The sequence below is a fragment of the Mixophyes fleayi genome, chromosome 3 (genome assembly GCF_038048845.1).
Source record: "Mixophyes fleayi isolate aMixFle1 chromosome 3, aMixFle1.hap1, whole genome shotgun sequence".
NCBI classification, from domain to species: domain Eukaryota; kingdom Metazoa; phylum Chordata; class Amphibia; order Anura; family Limnodynastidae; genus Mixophyes; species Mixophyes fleayi.
Window position 1 is genome coordinate 263,705,068 of NC_134404.1, and position 20,459 is coordinate 263,725,526.

Here is a 20,459-nt window from a genome sequence, read left to right on the forward strand (position 1 = left end):
CTTTATTAGACTAGTGAAATACATTACAATCTCTTATTTTTAATGTTGATTACTTGATAATAGTCTTTAATTTTTTTGTTCTGACTGCTGGTAGTGTTAATTGTAATAATCATTATAGTCTATGATTATGTAATAAAGAATTGGTGGATATTCAGACGCAAGGATCATCCTAGTATGTAACTCAATCATATTCTCTGTATATAGCCCTGCTATACTTCTATTGCACATTTTTGCTTAGGTGAAAAAGACAAGTAACTGTAAGTCATTCATAGTAATTCAACCTCACCATATGTTTAATATCAAGTTATAGAAAGGAGTGCAGAGGTAGAATCTCATGACTACCATTGTTCTTCTCTAGTATAATCATGGCAACAGTTATACTTTTCCATTTATGACTGCACATTTAGTGAGCTCTGGATACTGCATGTGGGCGGCAGTTGGAGAAGGCTGCACATTAGATCAGCTCTGTGTCTTTCCTCCCACACAATTATCTGTGCACAATTATAAAACATCTAAAAACTTGTGAAGACAGTGGGAAATTATTGTGGGGGTACAAAGGAGTGTCATCATCACTCCAAAGACAAGGCCATACCATCTATCCCTGGCTTATCTGCATCAACTGACCTACTGTGTACCGACCCGGCTTGTCAGTTGGCCCTTCTCCTGCTGAATCCCTGGCTTATCTGCATCAACTGATCTACTGTGTACCGACCCGGCTTGTCAATTAACCCTGCTCCTGCTGAATCCCTGGCTTACCTGCATCAACTGATCTACTGTGTACCGACCCGACTTGTCAGTTAACCCTTCTCCTGCTGAATCCCTGGCTTATCTGCATCAACTGATCTACTGTGTACCGACCCGGCTTGTCACTTAACCCTTCTCCTGCTGAATCCCTGGCTTATCTACATCAACTGATCTACTTTGTACCGACCCGGCTTGTCAATTAACCCTTCTTCTGCTGAATCCCTGGCTTATCTGCACCAACTGATCTACTGTGTACCGGCCCGGCTTGTCAATTAACCCTTCTCCTGCTGAATCCCTGGCTTATCTGCATCAACTGATCTACTGTGTACCGACCCGGCTTGTCAATTAACCCTTCTCCTGCTGAATCCCTGGCTTATCTGCATCAACTGATCTACTGTGTACCGACCCAGCTTGTCAGTTAACCCTTCTCCTGCTGAATCCCTGGCTTATCTGCACCAACTGATCTACTGTGTACCGACCCGGCTTGTCAGTTAACCCTTCTTCTGCTGAATCCCTGGCTTATCTGCACCAACTGATCTACTGTGTACCGACCCGGCTTGTCACTTAACCCTTCTCCTGCTGAATCCCTGGCTTATCTACAACAACTGATCTACTTTGTACCGACCCGGTTTGTCAGTTAACCCTTCTTCTGCTGAATCCCTGGCTTATCTGCACCAACTGATCTACTGTGTACCGGCCCGGCTTGTCAATTAACCCTTCTCCTGCTGAATCCCTGGCTTATCTGCATCAACTGATCTACTGTGTACCGACCCGGCTTGTCAATTAACCCTTCTCCTGCTGAATCCCTGGCTTATCTGCATCAACTGATCTACTGTGTACCGACCCAGCTTGTCAGTTAACCCTTCTCCTGCTGAATCCCTGGCTTATCTGCACCAACTGATCTACTGTGTACCGACCCGGCTTGTCAATTAACCCTTCTCCTGCCGAATCCCTGGCTTATCTGCAGCAACTGCATATAAAACATTATTTTATATGCCATTATTTTGTTTTTCCTGATTGTACATTTACAAGTAACTACTTTTTACCTGTTATTATTCTACTATTTATATGCCTTTATCTTGTTTTTCCTGATTTTATATTTACCAGCAACTACTTTTACCTGTTATTATTCTTGCCTATTTCCATTGTCCTTATTACCTCTCCTTCTATTATTCCTTGCCTTCCACGCCCTAATTGGTTATTGTCCTCCATCTTGCTATTGTCTCCCTGCTTATTCTTACCTGTTATCCGCTGTCCTTATTATCTTACTGTTCTGCTATCATTCTTACCTGTCTTCATTGTCCTTATTATCTCACTGTACTGTTGTTCCATGCCCTCCACGCCCTAATTCGTTATTATCTTCTACCTTTTCATTGTCTTCCTACCATTGTTCTTACCTGTTTTTCACTGTCCCCACTATCTCACTGTTCTGTTACTCTCTCTCCCTACTATGCCTCCCCGCTCTCACTCCATACCCATACTCTCCCCCCACCCTACCTCTCCCGTTCCTCCCCGCCATCCTCCGCGCGCTGCTCATCTTGCTAACCTCATCCCCATTTCCCCCCTCTCCTCTCCCCCTTTCTTCTGTGCCCTCTGGAATGCCAGATCCGTCCGCAACAAGCTGACTGCTATCCACGACCTCTTTCTATCCAACTCCTTTAACCTTCTTGCCATTACTGAAACCTGGCTCTCCGATTCTGATACTACTTCCCCCGCTGCCCTCTCCTATGGTGGCCTCTCCTTCACCCACTCCGCCAGGCCTGGTGCCCGCCCAGGCGGTGGAGTTGGCCTCCTCCTCTCCTCCATCTGTACTTTTCGTGTCATTCCACCTGAACCCTCCCTCTCCTCCTCTTTTGAAGCTCACTCCATCCGCCTCTTCTACCCCATCCATCTCCGCGTCACTGTCATCTACCGCCCCCCTGGCCCCACCTCCCTCTTCCTTGACAACTTTGCTAGCTGGCTTCCTCACTACCTCTCCTCCGATCTCCCCTCGATCATTCTCGGTGACTTTAACATCCCCATCGACAACCCCACCTACCCTGCTTCCAGCAAACTGCTCACCCTCTCTTCCTTCCTTGGTCTCACCCAATGGACCTCCTCCTCTACCCACTGCCTTGGTCACTCCCTTGATCTTGTCTTCTCCTACCTATGTAATCTCTCCGACTTCTCCATCTCTCCCTTTCCTCTATATGACCACCATCTCCTCTCCTTCTCTCTCTCCTCTTCTCCTGCTCCCCTCCCCCTGCCCAAACCTACTCTGTCCATACGCAACCTCGACGCTCTTGACCCTGCCTCTCTGTCCTCCTCTCTCGATACCCTCCTTTCTCCCCTTTCCTCCCAGGCCTGCCCCAACCAGGCGGTCTCACTCTACAATCACACCCTCATCTCCGCTCTGGACGCGGTCGCCCCTGCCCACTCCGTCCACCCCCGCTGCTCCAAACCCCAACCCTGGCACTCCAAATTTACCTGCTTCCTCCAAAAATGCTCCCGTTCCGCCAAACGTCACTGGAGAAAATCCCGCTCCCTGGCTGACTTCCTCCACTTTAAATTCATCCTTTCATCCTACAGCTCTGCCCTCTCACTCGCTAAACAATCTTTCTTTAAATCCCTCATCTCTTCCCAGTCCTCTAACCCCCGCCGCCTCTTTGCCACCTTCAGCACTCGCTTCTTCTCCTCTAAAATCGAGGCCATCCGACTTGAAATCTCCTCCACTCTCTCTTCCACCCCTCCCACTCTTCTGTCCCCCCCCCCAACCACCTTCCCCTCCACTCCTTCTGTCCCACCACCGGCGAGGAAGTCCACTCTCTCATTTCATCCTCCCCCCCACTACCTGTCCTCTGGATCCCATCCCCTCCCACCTTCTTCGCTCCCTTTCCCCCACCACCTGCTCCCACCTCGCTCACCTCTTTAATCTCTCCCTCTCCACTGGCATCTTCCCCTCCTCCTTCAAACATGCTCTCGTATCCCCCATTCTTAAGAAACCTAATCTCGACCCCACTTCTCTCTTGAACTATCACCCCATATCTCTTCTCCCTTTTGCCTCCAAAATTCTAGAGAGGCTCGTCTGCAGCCGTCTCACCTCCTACCTTTCTGAATACTCCCTCCTTGATCCTCTCCAGTCTGGTTTCCGCCCCCTCCACTCCACTGAAACTGCCCTGGCTAAAGTCACCAATGACCTCCTCTCTGCAAAAGCCAGGGGCCACTTCTCCCTTCTCATCCTCCTTGACCTCTCTGCAGCCTTTGACACCGTTGACCACCCCCTCCTCCTTCACACCCTCCAGTCTTTCGGCCTCTCCGGCCCAGTCCTGTCCTGGTTCACCTCTTACCTTACTCACCGTTCCTTCTCTGTCACCACCTCTGGGTCTCTCTCCCCCCCATCCACCCTTCCAGTCGGGGTCCCTTAGGGCTCTGTTCTGGGACCCTTATTCTTCTCTCTATACACCTCCTCCCTGGGTGAACTCATCAGCTCCTTCGGCTTCAGCTACCACCTTTACGCTGACGACACTCAACTATACCTCTCCTCTCCTGATCTCTCTCCCTCCCTCCTCTCTAGGGTGTCCGCCTGCCTCTCTGCCATCTCCTCCTGGATGTCCTCTCGATTCCTCAAACTTAACCTTACCAAAACTGAGCTCATAGTTTTTCCTCCCTCTCATACCCCATCCCCTTCTGACCTCTCCATCACTGTCGACAACACCTCTATCTCCCCTGTCCCCCAACTTCGCTGCCTTGGTGTCATCCTCGACTCCTCTCTCTCCTTTGGCCCCCACATCCTCTCTCTTGCTAAATCCTGCCGCTTCCAGCTCCGCAACATCGCTCGCATCCGGCCCTTCCTCTCCCAAGATGCCACCAAATGCCTTATCCACTCTCTGATCATCTCCCGCCTGGACTACTGCAACCTCCTCCTCACTGGCCTCCCCCACTCTCATCTCGATCCCCTTCCATGGTTACTTCAGAAAAAAATCCCATAGATGCGACTTCTTTGAGACAGAGATTATATACTTCTCTGTCCAGGAGAAAGTTCCTGTCCTTGATAATTGTAACAAATGTCTTCCAGCTGACACCTTCATTTCAAATTATTTCCTTCTCCCTTGTTGAACACAAAAACGGACTGTTCCTTATCTTTAGTGTTTCTCACACACCTTACGATACTCAGATTGGAACGCCAAATTAATTTGTACATATGGGAGAAGGGAGATAAAGACAACATAGTGCAAATCCGTGGTGGTAGATTAAAACACACAATTTATTGCACTAATAGTATAAAACACACATACATCCAAACACAAGCATAGTGGAATTCATGCGAGAATAAAATGGTATAATGCGTCCAAAGTGCGGAAACAGTGCCTTTCAGGTTAGGGGACTGCCACAGCCAGGACGTTTAGAATTCTCAGAGTACCTGTGAAGGAGAGCTTATCCACCCCTTCCACAAACCAACGCGTTTCAACTCGATCTGAGTCTTTCTTAAGGTAGTGGGGGGAGTTGCCTCTAACAATTTATAAACTCACAGATGGCCAATCAATTTGGCCTATGGATTAAATCCTTCTAGTTAAACTTAATCCAATAGATACATGCATATAAGTTAAAATGTAAAATCATACCTTAGGAAAACCCAATCGCATGATCAGGGAGATACAAGAATCCGACTAATCTTGACATGTTATTCCGAAGGGTCAAGGACTTTCTTCTAAATCAGTTTTGAAATTAGTTTCCAGAAGCAACGGTATAAGGAATCAACTAGGACTTTAAACTATAGAAAGGCAAACCTTAATATGCTAAAAGAGTCTATAAAGTGCATAGACTGGGACAAAGTTTTTGAAGGAAAAAATATAGAAGAAAAGTGAGCTGTCTTTAAAATGTTGTTGGAAACATACACGTATAAGTTCATTCTTATGGGAAATAATTGTAAAAGAATTACGTCTAAACCAATGTGGCTAAATAAAAAAGTAAGGGAAGAAATGCAAAGTAAGAAGCGTGCATTTAAATTGTTTAAGTCTGAAGGGTCTGAGGAGTCCTTCTGTAGGTACAAGGAATGTAATAAAGCATGCAAATAGGAAATTAGATTGGCTAAATTAGGAAATGAAAAACAAGTTGCAAAAGAAAGTAAGACAAACCCCAAAAAGTTTTTTTAAGTATATAAATGGCAAAAGGATTAAAAAAGATAATATAGGACCCCTAAGAAATGAGATGGGTGAATTGATAAATGATACTAAGGAAAAAGCAGAGGTATTAAACACTTTCTTTTCTTCAGTATTTACTAGAGAGGAACAAATGGTAGGAATAATACATAAAAATGGAGATTAAACCGTACCATTAATTAATACTAGGTTGACAGAGCAAGAAGTCCAAAGGCGACTGAAGAATATTAAGATAAATAAAGGTACAGGTCCAGATGGCATACACCCAAGGGTTCTTATGGAGCTAAACTCAGAAATAGCTAGCCCGATATTTTTAATTTTCATAGATTCATTCTCATCAGGCTCAGTACCAAGGGATTGGCGAATAGCTGATATGGTGCCATTGTTTAAAAAGGGGATGAGATCACAACCAGGGAATTATAGACCTGTAAGCCTGACATCAATAGTGGGGAAACTACTGGAGGGTATATTAATGGATAGTATTCAGGATTGCTTGGTGCACAATAAGATTATTAGTGGGAATCAGCATGGACTTATAAGGGATAGGTCATATCAAAGTAATCTAATTAGTTTCTATGAGGAAGTTAGTGGAAACTTAGGCCAGGGCAGCACAGTAGATGTGGTCTACTTTTGCAAAAGCCTTTGATACAGTGCCACACAAGAGGTTGGTTTACAAAATAAGGGAACTGGGTCTAGGAAACAACATTTGTACTTGGATTGAAAACTGGTTAGAGAATAGGGAACAAAGAATTGTGATAAATGGAACATTTTCTAATTGGTCAAAAGTCTTAAGTGGAGTACCTCAAGGTTCCGTGCTGGGGCCACTCCTCTTTAATATATTTATTAATGACCTTGGTGATGGTTTAGAGTAGGGTTGTCCAACCCGCGGCCCGCGTTTTTTTCGTTTATTCGTTCCCATGTTCATTTTTAATTTTTAATTTTTTCATTATTGAGAGGATTTAGAAGAAAGTCCTTGACCCTTCGGATTTACATTTTAAGATTATCTAAATGATTAGTCAGATTCTTGTATATCCCTGATCATGCAATTGGATTTTCCTAAGGTATGATTTTACATTTTCACTTATATGCATGTATCTATTGGATATGTATTGTTATATGTATTTTTATTAAAAAATGTTGTAACTAGAAGGATTTAATAGGCCAAATTGATTGTCCGTCTGTGAGTTTATAGATTGTTAGAGGCACCTCCCCCCGCTACCTTGAGAAAGACTCAGATTGAGTTGAAACGCGTCAGTATGTGGAAGGGGTGGGCTAGCTCCATTATGTACAAATTTGGCGTTCCAATCTGAGTATCACAAGTTGTGTGAGAAACACTAAAGATAAGGACCAGTCCGTTTTTTGATTCAAAAAGGGAGGAGGAAATAATTTGAGATCAAGGTGTCAGCTGGAAGACATTTGTTACAATTATCAAGGACAGGAACTTTCTTCTGGACGGAGAAGTATATAATCTCTGTCTCAAAGTCGCATCTATGGGCTTTTTTCTGAAGTAACCATGGAGAACAATGTGCTTTATTAACTATTATTCAGATGTTTTAAATTTAATTTTATTTTAATTTTTTGAATATCCTGCTTTTCTACGATATTTCTGTGCACATTTGTCATCATATATAATTGCAGTTATACAGTATTGTCATGGCCAAAATTTTTGAGAATGCCACAAGTATTTGTTTTCACAAAGATTGCACTTCAGTGTTTTTAGACCTTTTTGTCAGATGTTGCTATGTCATACTGGAGTAAAAATACAAGCATTTCATAAGTGTCAAAGGCTTTTATTGACAATTACATTAAGTTTATGCAAAGAGTCAATATTTGCAGTGTTGACCCTTCTTATTGAAGACCTCTGCAATTCATCCTGGCATGCTGTCAATCAACTTTTGGGCCACATACTGACTGATGGCCACCCATTCTTGCCTAATCAATGCTTGGAGTTTGTCAGCATTTGTGGGTTTTTGTTTGTCCACCCACCTCTTGAGGATTGACCACAAGTTCTCAATGGGATTAAGGTCTCGGGAGTTTCCTAGCCATGGGCCCAAAATTTTGATGTTTTGACCTTCGAGCCACTTAGTTATCACTTGTGCCTTATGGCAAGGTGCTCCATCATGCTGGAAAAGGCATTGTTTGTCCCTAAACTGTTCCTGGATGGTTGGGAGAAGTATCTCTTGGAGCATGTTTTGGTACCATTCTTTAATTAAGGCTCTGTTTTTAGGCAAATTTGTGAGTAAACCCAATCCCTTGGCTGAGAAGCAACCCCACACATAAATGGTCTCAGGATTCTTTACTGGTAGCATGACACAGGACTGATGGTAGCACTCACCTTTTCTTCTCCGGATGAATGTTTTTCCAGATGTTACAAACAGTCTGGAAGGGGATTCATCAGAGAAAATGAGTTTACCCCAGTCCTCAGCAGACCAATCCCTTTTACAGAATATCAGTCTGACCATGATGTTTTTCCTGGAGAGTGTTAGCAGTCGCGGCGGCCGCTGGCACCGCCGCAACTCTCACCTTCTTCCTGCAGGCGTCCCGGCCGTCGCTATGACGACCGGGATGTCACTTCCGAGGTCTGCGTCCCTGTTGCCTGGGCAACAACCGGGACGCTGGAGTTCTCCTGCTGCCGCGCCCGGCTGTTTGACAGCTGGCCGGGCGCGGCGGCAGGAGAACTCCAGCGCAGGTCTGTATAGGATCAGCTGCTCAGGGTTAGGTATTTAGTAGTAACTGCTCTCTCTCCCCTCATTGGTTGGCAGGGCTTTCTATTAATTAGGCTGCTCCTGGGGATGCTGTTAGGGCTCTTTTCTGATTGGCTACTATGACTATTTAAGGCAGTGAGGACTGAGCCTCACTACCGGTTATAGCGTCCTGTTCCAGTACTGATGCCTGCTACATGTTCCTGTGTTTGGTGTCTAACCTGAGATTGATTACCCGTATATGACCTTTGCCTGTTCCTGGACTCTGAACCTGTGCTTCTGACCCTGATCTATTGCCTGAACCCAGATTCTGAACCGCTGCTAGTGGCCCTGATCTTACGCCTGTCCCTGGATCTTGAACCTGTGCCTGTGACCTTTCTGCATAAACCTGACATATCCTCTGGTGCCCTGCCCAGTCCGCTGACATCTGGCCTGCCGCTACTCTGTGAGCTACCTCCTATACCTGTGCGCTACTGTGTAAGCATAAGCTCATACTACTCTGAGCATAAGACCTGGGGGCATCTGAGTACCTGTGAGCACAACCAGTCTCTACGGTAAAGGCGGCTGCTAAAGTTGAAGACCTCTTTTACCTGTTCTATGAGTTTATGCCGCACTGGTGGCCATAACAGAGATAAGTGGCTTCTTTGCTGGCCTTCTTGACACCAGGCCATCCTCCAAAAGTCTTCGCCTCACTTTGCATGCAGATGCACTTACAGCTGCCTGCTGCCATTCCTGAGCAAGCTCTGTACTGTTGATGCCCCGTCCCGCAGCTTAATCAACTTTAGGAGACGGTCCTGGCACTTGCTGGACGATCTTGGGCGCCCCTTCTTCACAACTATTTAACCTCTCTCTTTGAAGTACTCTATGATGATCTGACAAGTGGTTGATTTAGGTGCAATCTTACTAGCAGCAATATCCTTGCCTGTGAAATCCTTTTTGTGCAAAGCATTAATGACTACACGTGTTTCCTTGGAGCAAACCATGGTTAACAGAGGAAAAGCAATTATATCAAGCACCACCCTACTTTTATAGCTTCCAGTCTGTTGTTCTAACTCAATCAGCATGACAGAGTGATCTCCAGCCTTGTCCTCATCAACACTCTTACCTGTGTTAACGAGAGAGTCACTGACCTGATGTCAGCTGGTCCTTTTGTGGCAGGGCTGAAATGCAGTGAAAAAGTTGTTTTTGGGATAAAGTTCATTGTCATGGCAAAGAGGGACTTTGAAATTTATTGCAATTCATCTAATCACTCTTCATGACATTCTGGAGTATATGCAAATTGCCATCATAAAAGCTGAGGCAGCAGACTTTGTGAAAAATAATATTTGTGTCATTCTCAAAACTTTTGATCATGACTGTATTTTAACTTAAGTTGTCCTATAGGTTTCTCCTTCCTTACCATGTATTGCAATATCTCTAATGAAAGCTGTCCAATACGTTTATATCATTCCATAAAGTGATTTTGCTACAATTTGACTGTGCATTGTTGAACATCATTTGTAACTATCATTAGCACGGTGGCTAAGTGGTTAGCACTTCTGCATTATAGCACTGGGGTCATGAGTTCAATTCCCGACCATGGCCTTATCTGTGAGTAGTTTGTATGTTCACTCCGTGTTTGCGTGGGTTTCCTCCGGGTGCTTCGGTTTCCTCACACACTCCAAAAACATACTGGTAGCTTAATTGGCTGCTAACAAATTTACCCTAGCCTGTGTCTATCTGTCTGTACCTGTGTTAGGGAATTTAGACTATAAGCCCCAATGTGGCAGGGACTGATGTGAGTCTGCGGAATTAGTGGCGCTATATACATAAATGGTAATAATAATAATAATAGTCTACAAATCAAATGTACTAAAATGGGGTTTATTGGTGGTGTCATGATCTGCCTCCAGCTGTTCTGTAGCATCTCCCATGAGGATGCTGCTTGCCTCCTGCAGCTTCTGTCTGCCAAGAACTATGTTGGACTTTGTCATTATATGCATCCAGCCTTCTGTACCGCTGTTCCACCAAAGGGGCCACTGGGGTACTTGGATAGTTATCCTACATGCTAGAGCTAAGCTAGTTACTCTGGGATGCTAAGCACCTGTTTCTAGCCTTTAAACAACTGTCTTTCTCAGCAGTCTTTGCCATCTGTTGCCTTAACTCTGCTGTTTCTCCTGTGTATTATCCCTGATTGTTTTCCTGGTATTGACCTCTGCCTGCCTGTCCCTCAATTTTGGTACCTCTTCCAGTGACCCCTGACCCAGCATTCTTGTGACTTCGCTTCTGCCTTCTCCCTGTTATCACGGTGGACCGCCTGGCTTTGATCCCTGGCTTATTTGACTCTCCTGTGTTACTGTGTCCGCAGTGTATTGCTCCCCTAGCAATCCAGCATCTACAGTCTGTAGCAGCTATCTAACTATCTCGCTCCTGTTTCTGTAGTTGTTACACCTACGTGTCTGGTCCAGTGTCCTGGCTGTCTGCCTATCTGGATCTCTGAGTACTCCTCCCTGTAGACCACTACACTTTCTCTGCCTGCTGATCATCTTGTGCTTTGTGCTTCCTGAGTAACCTGAATCCTGATACCCGTGACTCATCCGGTGCCTCGTGTCTCCTGAGTTATCCAGGTATCCTGACAACTGTGGTTTATCCTGCTTTTCCAGCCTCTGAACCAGACCTTGTAATCTGGTTTCTCAGCACTGACTCTTTGATCAATATTATTATTGACCATTCTCTGCATCTCTGGCTTCCTGAATTATCCATGCTATAACTGCCATACCCTGCTGCATTTGTTGCCTTACAATTTATTGCATCCTAAACCTGTGTACCTGTGTTATTAATAAATTACACTGTTCCACTTATGCTCTCTCAATGGTCTTCATATTAGGAATTCTGGGATGCATTGGTTTATATAAATCATAACATTTAACAGACTAGCTGTAGCATGCAAATGAATGATTCTTGAAGCTAATTAAGAGAATTCAAATTCCACAGGTCTGATCAGATTTGGTTTTAGCTGGGTAAAGCACTTTTAGGATGATGGCTATTCACAACTATAATAAAAGGAATACAATAAAATATAGGTATTGGTATTATGTGTATTTAGCCAGCTGGATACCAAATGTTTAGCAGTTTAATCTAGGAAGGGGAAGAACATAGTAAGTGTGGGGGCGATATAACTACCAGTTAATCCAGTTATAATCCAGTTATAAAGTCTGTAAAATCAAAATTCAAAATTAAGAAGACAATTGTTTGTTTTAGTATTTGAATATTAGGCTTAAGTCAGAGGGCGATAAAGTTAGCTTTCCAATGTTTTTCTGGTGACAAATATTCTCTGTAACTTTAATGAGCAGAGTAAGCTTGAGCACAATCATGTGTGCATTGCATGTCAGACACAATGGAGAAACAAACAGAATGGCATGACCCGCACGCTGTAGTTTGTGTAAAATGGGTTTATATTTACATATTGCCATATGCCTGGATTTCAGGATAATGGTATGTACTCACAGACCATGAAACCTCAACATGTTTAGAACTTCTGCATGTTCTTGCAAACATAGTAATATATTTTACTTAAATCAAAGCTCGTGATTGCTTGCTTTGTGCCTTAATGAAAAGCTCTGGCTACAGATTGTATAGAGCATCTGGTTTTTGGCTGCAAAAACCTTTTATTCAATTAGCCACTTTGTTTTTATCAGACATTAGTATTACAATTATTTATTATAATAACAAAAATATATTTTGTTCCATGTACATTTTATTTAGAAATGTTTTGTCAACTAACATAACAGTGTTTAGCAGCTTACATAGAGACATCAAAAGAAAAGCAAATATGTATGCTAGCAGTTTAACAGCAGGAGGTTATAAAGCTGAATATCTATAAAATGCAAGCACTGCTATTTATGATAGAACGGCTCTTCAATGAGAAGCTGCCTTGAATTTGTGAAGAGGAAATAGTCAGGAATCTATTTTGCTTTGGTTTATTATTCATTGCCAGTTGTTTGCAGGTTTTAAGATTAACAGTTATTTAACAGTTGTGTATATATACAATTGCTTAGAAACCAGTTGCCCAAGCCTACACACCCTACCCTTGCTGCACCTACCCCAGATACTACGGTATTGCTCCTCCTAAACCCTAACTCAACCCACTACAAACTACTGTATTTATTAAAAACTACGTTTTTTCTCCAATGCCGCACAACTTGCGCTTAAGTTGTGTTTTTAAAGAGTGTGCAACTTGGGCATATTTCCAGTTGTATTCAAATCTAAGTTGATCTCAAGATGTGTTTCGATTTGAATCTGGGTGGAAGTACGCTCTGCCTAAACGTTACTTTCTGTTTGTAGACGTACATAACACTGCGGTATATGTACATGCATATGTACAGTAAAAGTGTATGCCAGAATGCTTAAAAAAAATTGTTATCAAAAATAACAACTCTTAGGGCTAGATTTACTAAGCTGCGGGTTTGAGAAAGTGCGGATGTTGCCTATGGCAACCAATCAGATTCTAGCTGTCATTTTGTAGAAGGTACTAAATAAATGAAAGCTAGAATCTGATTGGTTGCTATAGGCAACATCCCCACTTTTTCAAACCCGCAGCTTAGTAAATCTAGCCCTTAGAAGTGTAATAATTTATATATTTTCAAATATAAAATACAATATTTTAAATATTTTTTGTATTACGTAAACATTATTTTGATGCTTACTGTACATACAATGCATTTGTATAGTATATCTTAGTTGCATACAGTTGTTATGTGAAAGCTACTCATACACATATGTTTAATTTTAAAATCAAATACTATGCTGTGTCAGTCATCACCATCAGTCAGCATTTAGACCTGAGTGGTACGGCTGAAAACAAGTGCACTTATGACAAACACAGGACTTGGCCTACGTTAGTCCACCCCTTCCTTCAGAGGTTCTGCCTCTCAAGTTGTAAGTGTCAGTTGCATGCGCACATAAATTGCGTTCATTGGCGTACTTTCCTTTTCTGGGCATGTGCAGAGCTATTTCATGCAAGATACGCTTCACAAATGGACGTACATCTGAACATAACTCAGGTCCTCATTGTCCAAAATGTGTATTCTATATAAACATGTTATTTTCATCCCTAATAACTAGGTTTATTGGTGAACCTGTACACCCCAGTCTAATGCTGTCAATTCATTCATTACATTGCATACTCCACTCCTTGTAATCATATTTACAGGCCTTTTTACCCTACATTGTAGCTTTGTTTTATGTCACTGCTTTTATTCTTCATACTGTTATATAAGAAAGTTCAACATGACCATTTCATACAATTTTATCAAGCTTATTACGGGCAATGGTTTTCTTAGACCATTATTATTTATCAAGGCAAAGCCACAGTATTGAGTATAACTATAATTACTGCACAATCATACAGTAGGTTTAAACGGTATACATGACCAAGAACCACATGGACATTACCCACAATGAACGGCTTTATTATGTCTTGTTTAGAGTCTTATATATTTTCCTACAGTCAGTGGCAGAACTACTGAAGTTGCAGTTGGCGCGGCAGCTACAGGCTAGTGAGAGGGGGGGGGGCTGTAACAGACCCACATCCTGCCAGCAAACAGGATTTCACGGTGCATGCGCTTTCCCTAAGAAATGATGCACTGGCATCACCTCCCCACCCTAAATTTTTTTACAAAACTTTGTATGGGGCCCGACTATAATGTTCCGCTCACACCTAAAATACAGTATATTTTCTTGTAAACCAATCATTGTTATTGGTCTCACAAGCACAAAGTGAAACTGTGTGACTCTGCAATAATCATATAATATTATAGCACATTTGTTAATGTTTGCCAAGGCTTTACAACCAATGATCATGGTTGAGGCACAATACTTAAACTTTGTCGCATAACAACACTGTGCTTTGGTTAATGTGCATTCATTTATTTGAATGGTGTTGATTTGAACTGGTCACAGAGTCTTTATAGAACTACGACTACCATTACATAGTTGTAGGCTTGCTGGAAAGGAGAGTTCACTAGCCTATTAATGTTAAATGGCACATACAACTCAGTTAGTTGATTACCTATGAGCAGGGCCGGTGCTAGGGTCCACGGCGCCCGAGGCATTTTTAAAAAACCGGCGCCCCCCCCCCCCCCCTGCAAAAATCGCCGCCCTCCTCCCTCCTCTCCTTACCTTGTCTCACCACCGCCGCCTCTCTGCTCCGTCTCCTCCCCTCCACTCACTGACACTAGAAAGTGGATGGGAGGAGACGGAGCAGAGAGGCGGCGGTGGTGACAAAATAGTCTCTCCCCCCCCCTCCCCGTGCATCTGAATGCTGTGCGGCGGCCGTGACAGGTATGGTCAGCGGTCGCCGCACAGTTTTAAAGTATTTTAGAATTCTGTGGCGCCCTCCAGAGCCCGGCGCCCTAGGCAAGTGCCTAACCTTGCCTAATGGGAGCGCCGGGCCTGCCTATGAGACATCAAACTTTTTATTGGTATGCATATTTTACATGTTTATTTTACAGTCTCTTAAGTGATGATTAATCATATATGTGTTAAATTCAATGGTTAATGTACCTCTGCAAAACCGATGACTGAACATCATTCTGTATTTGTCAAAATATAATCAAAGTTATTATTTTGGAAAAATAATTAAATAAGCCTAAAACCGATATTGTGGAATATTTAGTTATAAAAATATTTTTATTTTTTTGTAGGTGTAACATTTAGTGTGTTGTAAAACTAATGGTTACCAAATCAAGCATTTGTGCAACTAAAATATTTTACCAACGAACTTCCGGCTCACAAGCTGTTTAGTAATGAATAGGGGACTATAGTGTATTAAACAAAGATCAGAAGGTAGATTAAAAGTATTACTGCTTGCATATATGATGTACATGTTGCCCTATGTCACACTATAGTGTTAAGCAGACAACCGTACATTCTATTTTATCATTTATACAGCTGACTATAAGTTACATTGATGTGAAGATGCCCTCACACATGCGCCAGATGCAGTGTCAGCGCCAGTACTGTTTCACATGTGATTGTTATCGCTGCCTCTCAAAAGATAAGGTACAGTACACTTTATTACCTTATTTCTGTACTCTAGTTATGGTTGAAGTGTTGTTAAATGGGATAAGTAATGGTCTGTCTATGTTGTGTCTGTTTTCCCTTCCCGTAATATTGTACTTACTTTATCAAGCTTTTCAAAAAATATGTATTATTTGTATTTTATTGGGAAAAGCAAGAGCAAGTTTTGTCCCTCTGTAGGAGAAAAAGAGCAGATCATGGAGAGCCTACATTAATTGACGACCTTAAACGTAATCTTATTAAATATTTTTCTAGCGCTTAAAGAGCTTCTGCGGCATGCATACAGTGAAGGTAACCATGTTGTGGACTGAATCAATATTTATGAGAATTCTCACCACTTGTTTATTAAGTTCCAGTGTCTAATGAAAAATAATCTTAACATTATTATTTTTATTAAAGGTTTTATGGTAGGGAGAGGGGTACAAAAAACATAAGGGGAGAGAAGGGAGGGGTAGAGAGCAGACAATACAATGTGCATCAATCGACAATGAAAAATAATCTTGCAATGCCTTGTTGATGTCCCTGGCTCCTAGGGAATTAATCCTTTTCTTGAACATTGCTTCAGACCACAACATGGCTGCTATCCCTGGGTGGAGGTTGTGTTGCCTTTATTTTGAAATCATATGAAAAAATAAAATAGTGTTAATACACTCATAATGATTGTATACCTTCATTACGTAAGGATAATGTCATAAGTAACTTTATTTTACAGTTAATAAATGAACAGACCTATTAGACTGACCTTTGACACTGATTGTATTATAAAGCACCATTGCGTAAATTTTAAACTGTGGTATTTAATTCCCATGTTAATACGTTTAATTTATTTTTACATGTACATGTGATATTGGCTCAAATCTGCAAAAACTTGCTAGGTTTTTCTTTTTTGCGTAGACATGACTTATTATTTAGTTTTACAGTGATTACCTTAATGAATACAACTTGGGAATTGACTCCCACATATATGAATCTTAAGTCTTCGATAATTATAGCTCTTAATGCATTCAAATATTATTATGAATAATGACATTTTAATATATGTATAATTAGCCATGCATTATGTTGCTTATAATTATTGTTATATCCGACTGTGAGCTTTGGGATAACAGAAAAAGAAGTGCTTGCATTCTACATGTCAATTCTCCTTTTGTTCTTTTTGTAATAGATGCCATTATAAAATAGACATTTTAATAACTAATTACGTTATTGATTCTTATAAAATATTGTGCTTTTTTTTAAATTAATAAATAAAAATAAAATTACATTTCCTTTGTATCCAAAGTAAAGAAAATGAGCAGGATGCAACAAGCAGCTACAATGTCACTTTTGATGCAGTAACGTAATAAACATTATATAGAAACGGTGTTTCAAATAAGGAAAACCATTAATTATCCAGCTGTTGCTTCATTCTCTTTTAAGTACATTTATTTCTTGTTTCACTGTATGCTTTAAAAAGTATTAAACTATTTCATATATTGCGGAGCACATCCAAATTTACTACAAAATGAAGAAATTATTGCAAAACTACAAACTAGAGTTACATCTTATTTTTGCCTTTATAATGGATGACATTCTGTATTGATGGGACGCTCTACTATCATGAATATAATGCTTTTTGTGTTCCATGGATTTAAATATTGTATGGTACCCTGAATACAATATTACAAGTTTTTCAATCCAGTTATGTGTATGTACAGTATTTTGCTATTTTTGCTTTACTAACCATGCACTTCTTTACTGGTCTGAACGCTGTACAGTAGTACTGTCACAGTAGAAAATAATATACTTTGGTACATTTTGTGGTTTGAAATGAAGGACAAAGGGTGTAAAAGCAGGGGAAAGGCTTCGATTATGAGGGGACCATGAAAAAGGTTCTGAGAAATTGTAAAAATCCAGGAATGTGGAATGGTGTTTTCCTGTAGATTGATCACAGTAACTTTGTTTGCAGCAGAGTGAATTGTGAGAAGCCAATGAGAGAAAAAAAATCACAGAAATATCAACAGTTACAGAATTGTACAGACATGCATATAATCAATAAAATAGAGGAAATAAGACTTTTGTGCATAAAAAAAACTAACTAATATGCTGTGATATCTGCAGAATGTTTAAACTGCACAAGTATGTTGCCCATACACAAGTCAGTACAGCTGCTTGGCCTGACTGCCAGGATGCCTAATCTCTGACAGATTTGCCTATTTGAGTTCTTACAGAACATGGCGCCATATACATCTGGTCTAGACCTATCAGATCTTGGAACGGATAGTAAAAGCTGTCAGATGATGTCACATCTGACCATCCTTTATAACAACTTATCGGTGCCGACCACATATTGCTAAGAAATGGAGTTTGTAAGAACCCATACACATTGCGATTTGCAGTGAATTCGATCTAAAATAGTCTACTTGACCATCAAAATTGCATCATGGGAAGCCTTTCATAAAACTGCAAGGTGAAGAATAAATGTGCTTAGTGCAGAGATTAAAAAAAGGCCTGTGGAAAAATGGCTTCACTTTACTTGGTTTTCACTGACCACCTGGAGAGCTCTTCACTGTCTGTCAGAAACTGACATTTTACAGAAAAACTATTTCATGATTCATGTCTCCAACTCACACTGTCTCTCCTCATGTCAGCTGTACCACACCACCAGTAGCTGCACAGAGATGCCAGCCGCCGATGGCTGCTTTATTATTGGTAGCTGATAATACTGCTGTCTTACAATAGCCGCAGCTACAATTTACAATTAATTACTTGCACTATCTTATGAATCAAGCGTTACTCACACCATTTATATTGTAAGTAGGGCCATCTTTAGCTTCTGTTTCATGTAACTTGTTTGTTTCATGATCCCCTGCTTATTGCTTCTTATAGCCCTGATTTCTAAAAATTAAGCAGTAAAGGTTATCCTGAGATAACAATAACAGAAGAAATATTGTGATGGTACATGTACCACACCGATGCTTGTTAAATAGGCTTCCCCATGCAAAGGCATCATCATCATTTATTTATATAGCGCCACTAATTCTGCAGCGCTGTACCGAGAACTGATTCACATCAGTCCCTGCCCCATTGGAGCTTACAGTCTAAATTCCCTAATATAGACACAAACTCACACACAAACAGAGAGGGAGAGACTAGGGTCAATTTTGATAGCAACCAATTAACATACCAGAATGTTTTTGGGGTGTGGGAGGAAACCCACACAAATACAGGGAGAACGTACAAACTCCACACAGATAAGGCCATGGTCGGGAATCGAACTCATGACCTCAGTGCTGTGAGGCAGAAGTGCTAACCACTAGGCCACTGTGCTGCTCAAGGCATAGCTCTTAAACCTAGGATCAAGCATAGTCGCCAAAATGTAGTGATCCAATTTCAAGATTTTGATAACTCTTGGATCATGGTGGAGCGAATAAAGTACTTGATTTACAAGTCCGACATACTTAGCGTAATTGCTTTGTTTAATCTCCTCCTTCAGTTTCTCTAGCTGCGTTTCCAAAAGTCTAATTAAAGGAATCACTTGACTTAAGTTAGCAGTGTCTGAACTCACTTCACAGGTGACAACTTCGAATGGTTTCAGCACCTTGCACAACATGGAAAGTATTCTCCACTGCGCTTGAGTAAACTACATACCCCTCCTTTGCCCAGGGCAGCTGTCACCCGTGAAAAATAGTGAATCTTACCATCTGAGGGGGCTAGCACTGGCGGCACCCCTTTGATGTATAGGGCATTGCAATACAGAGCCCTATCGCCTATCTGCTTTTTGCCCTCTGATAGATCAGCACCATAGTTCTAGTTATTTTGTTGCCCAAGCATACTTCTCCCACCCATATAAACCAAAACAATGAGATCTTTATTAATTCTCATTGAAAGAGTATAACATCATGGTAAAAATTGACAAGCAAATGTGCATTCTACCAAGCACCATGTGTTTATTTTCAATGGTAATTGTTTAGTCAGATAAAGCAAATAATATATGTTGCATATGTTCTTGACGTCTGTTAATTTAGCTTGTTCTCAGTTCTCTTTATTTTATTTCTCTCATTTATTCAGATAATTTGTTGGAGCATATTTACACAGAAGAGGAGATGAGGGGGTTAAGTGGATGGTTGGTAGGCTTTGAGGAAGAGGTGAGTTTTGAGTGCGCGTTTGAAGGAGCACAGATTAGGAGAGAGACGGATGGAGCGAGGGAGGTCATTCCAGTGAAGGGGGGCCGCATGGGAAAAGTCTTGGATTCTGGAGTGGGAACAGGTGATAAGGGTGGAGGAGAGGCGGCGATCATTGGCTGAGCGCAGGGATCGGGCAGGAGTGTAAATGGAGAGGAGGTTAGAGATATAAGGGGCAGTAGACACTTCACCTTCTCTGCCCATATGCGGTGTAGAGGCAGCAGGTTCCGGTTTGTTTTTGCTCCTTGACAAAACAAACCAGAGCACAATATTAAAATCTACACCAGGTGCAACATGGCATCGCTGGGCCCAATGGATCAAATTTGAGTAAGGTGTTGGCAATGCCACTCCAACCTTCCCAGACCCCACTCTGTCCCTACTTTGTTCTTAAGAGTATGAGCAGAGCACATTTGGGGCTTTTCTTCTCATGATAATAAGAGTGCACAATTATGAAGAACTTAAACTAATTAGAAATCCACATTAATTATTATTATACATCCATAAAAGATAATAAAGTTCTACCAATCAATTGAATACATTCATGGTATATAACATAATTATAATATCAGAAATTATATATATTATTTCAATATGAAGAGATACCAATTAATGTATTTTCCTGTTTGTCCACAATAAAGACATTTCTATTAATA

The 20,459-nt window shown here is 41.5% G+C and overlaps 1 protein-coding gene across 2 annotated transcripts in view; it reads left to right on the forward strand.

Annotated features, from left to right (window-relative positions):
• SMYD3 (SET and MYND domain containing 3) overlaps window positions 1–20,459 on the forward strand; it is a 636,859-nt gene that overhangs the window by 460,062 nt on the left and 156,338 nt on the right. For both annotated transcript variants that reach the window (XM_075203549.1, XM_075203551.1), the window contains exon 8: window positions 15,515–15,625. In XM_075203549.1, the coding sequence (XP_075059650.1) occupies window positions 15,515–15,625 (111 nt within the window). The remainder of the gene's footprint in view (window positions 1–15,514; window positions 15,626–20,459) is intronic.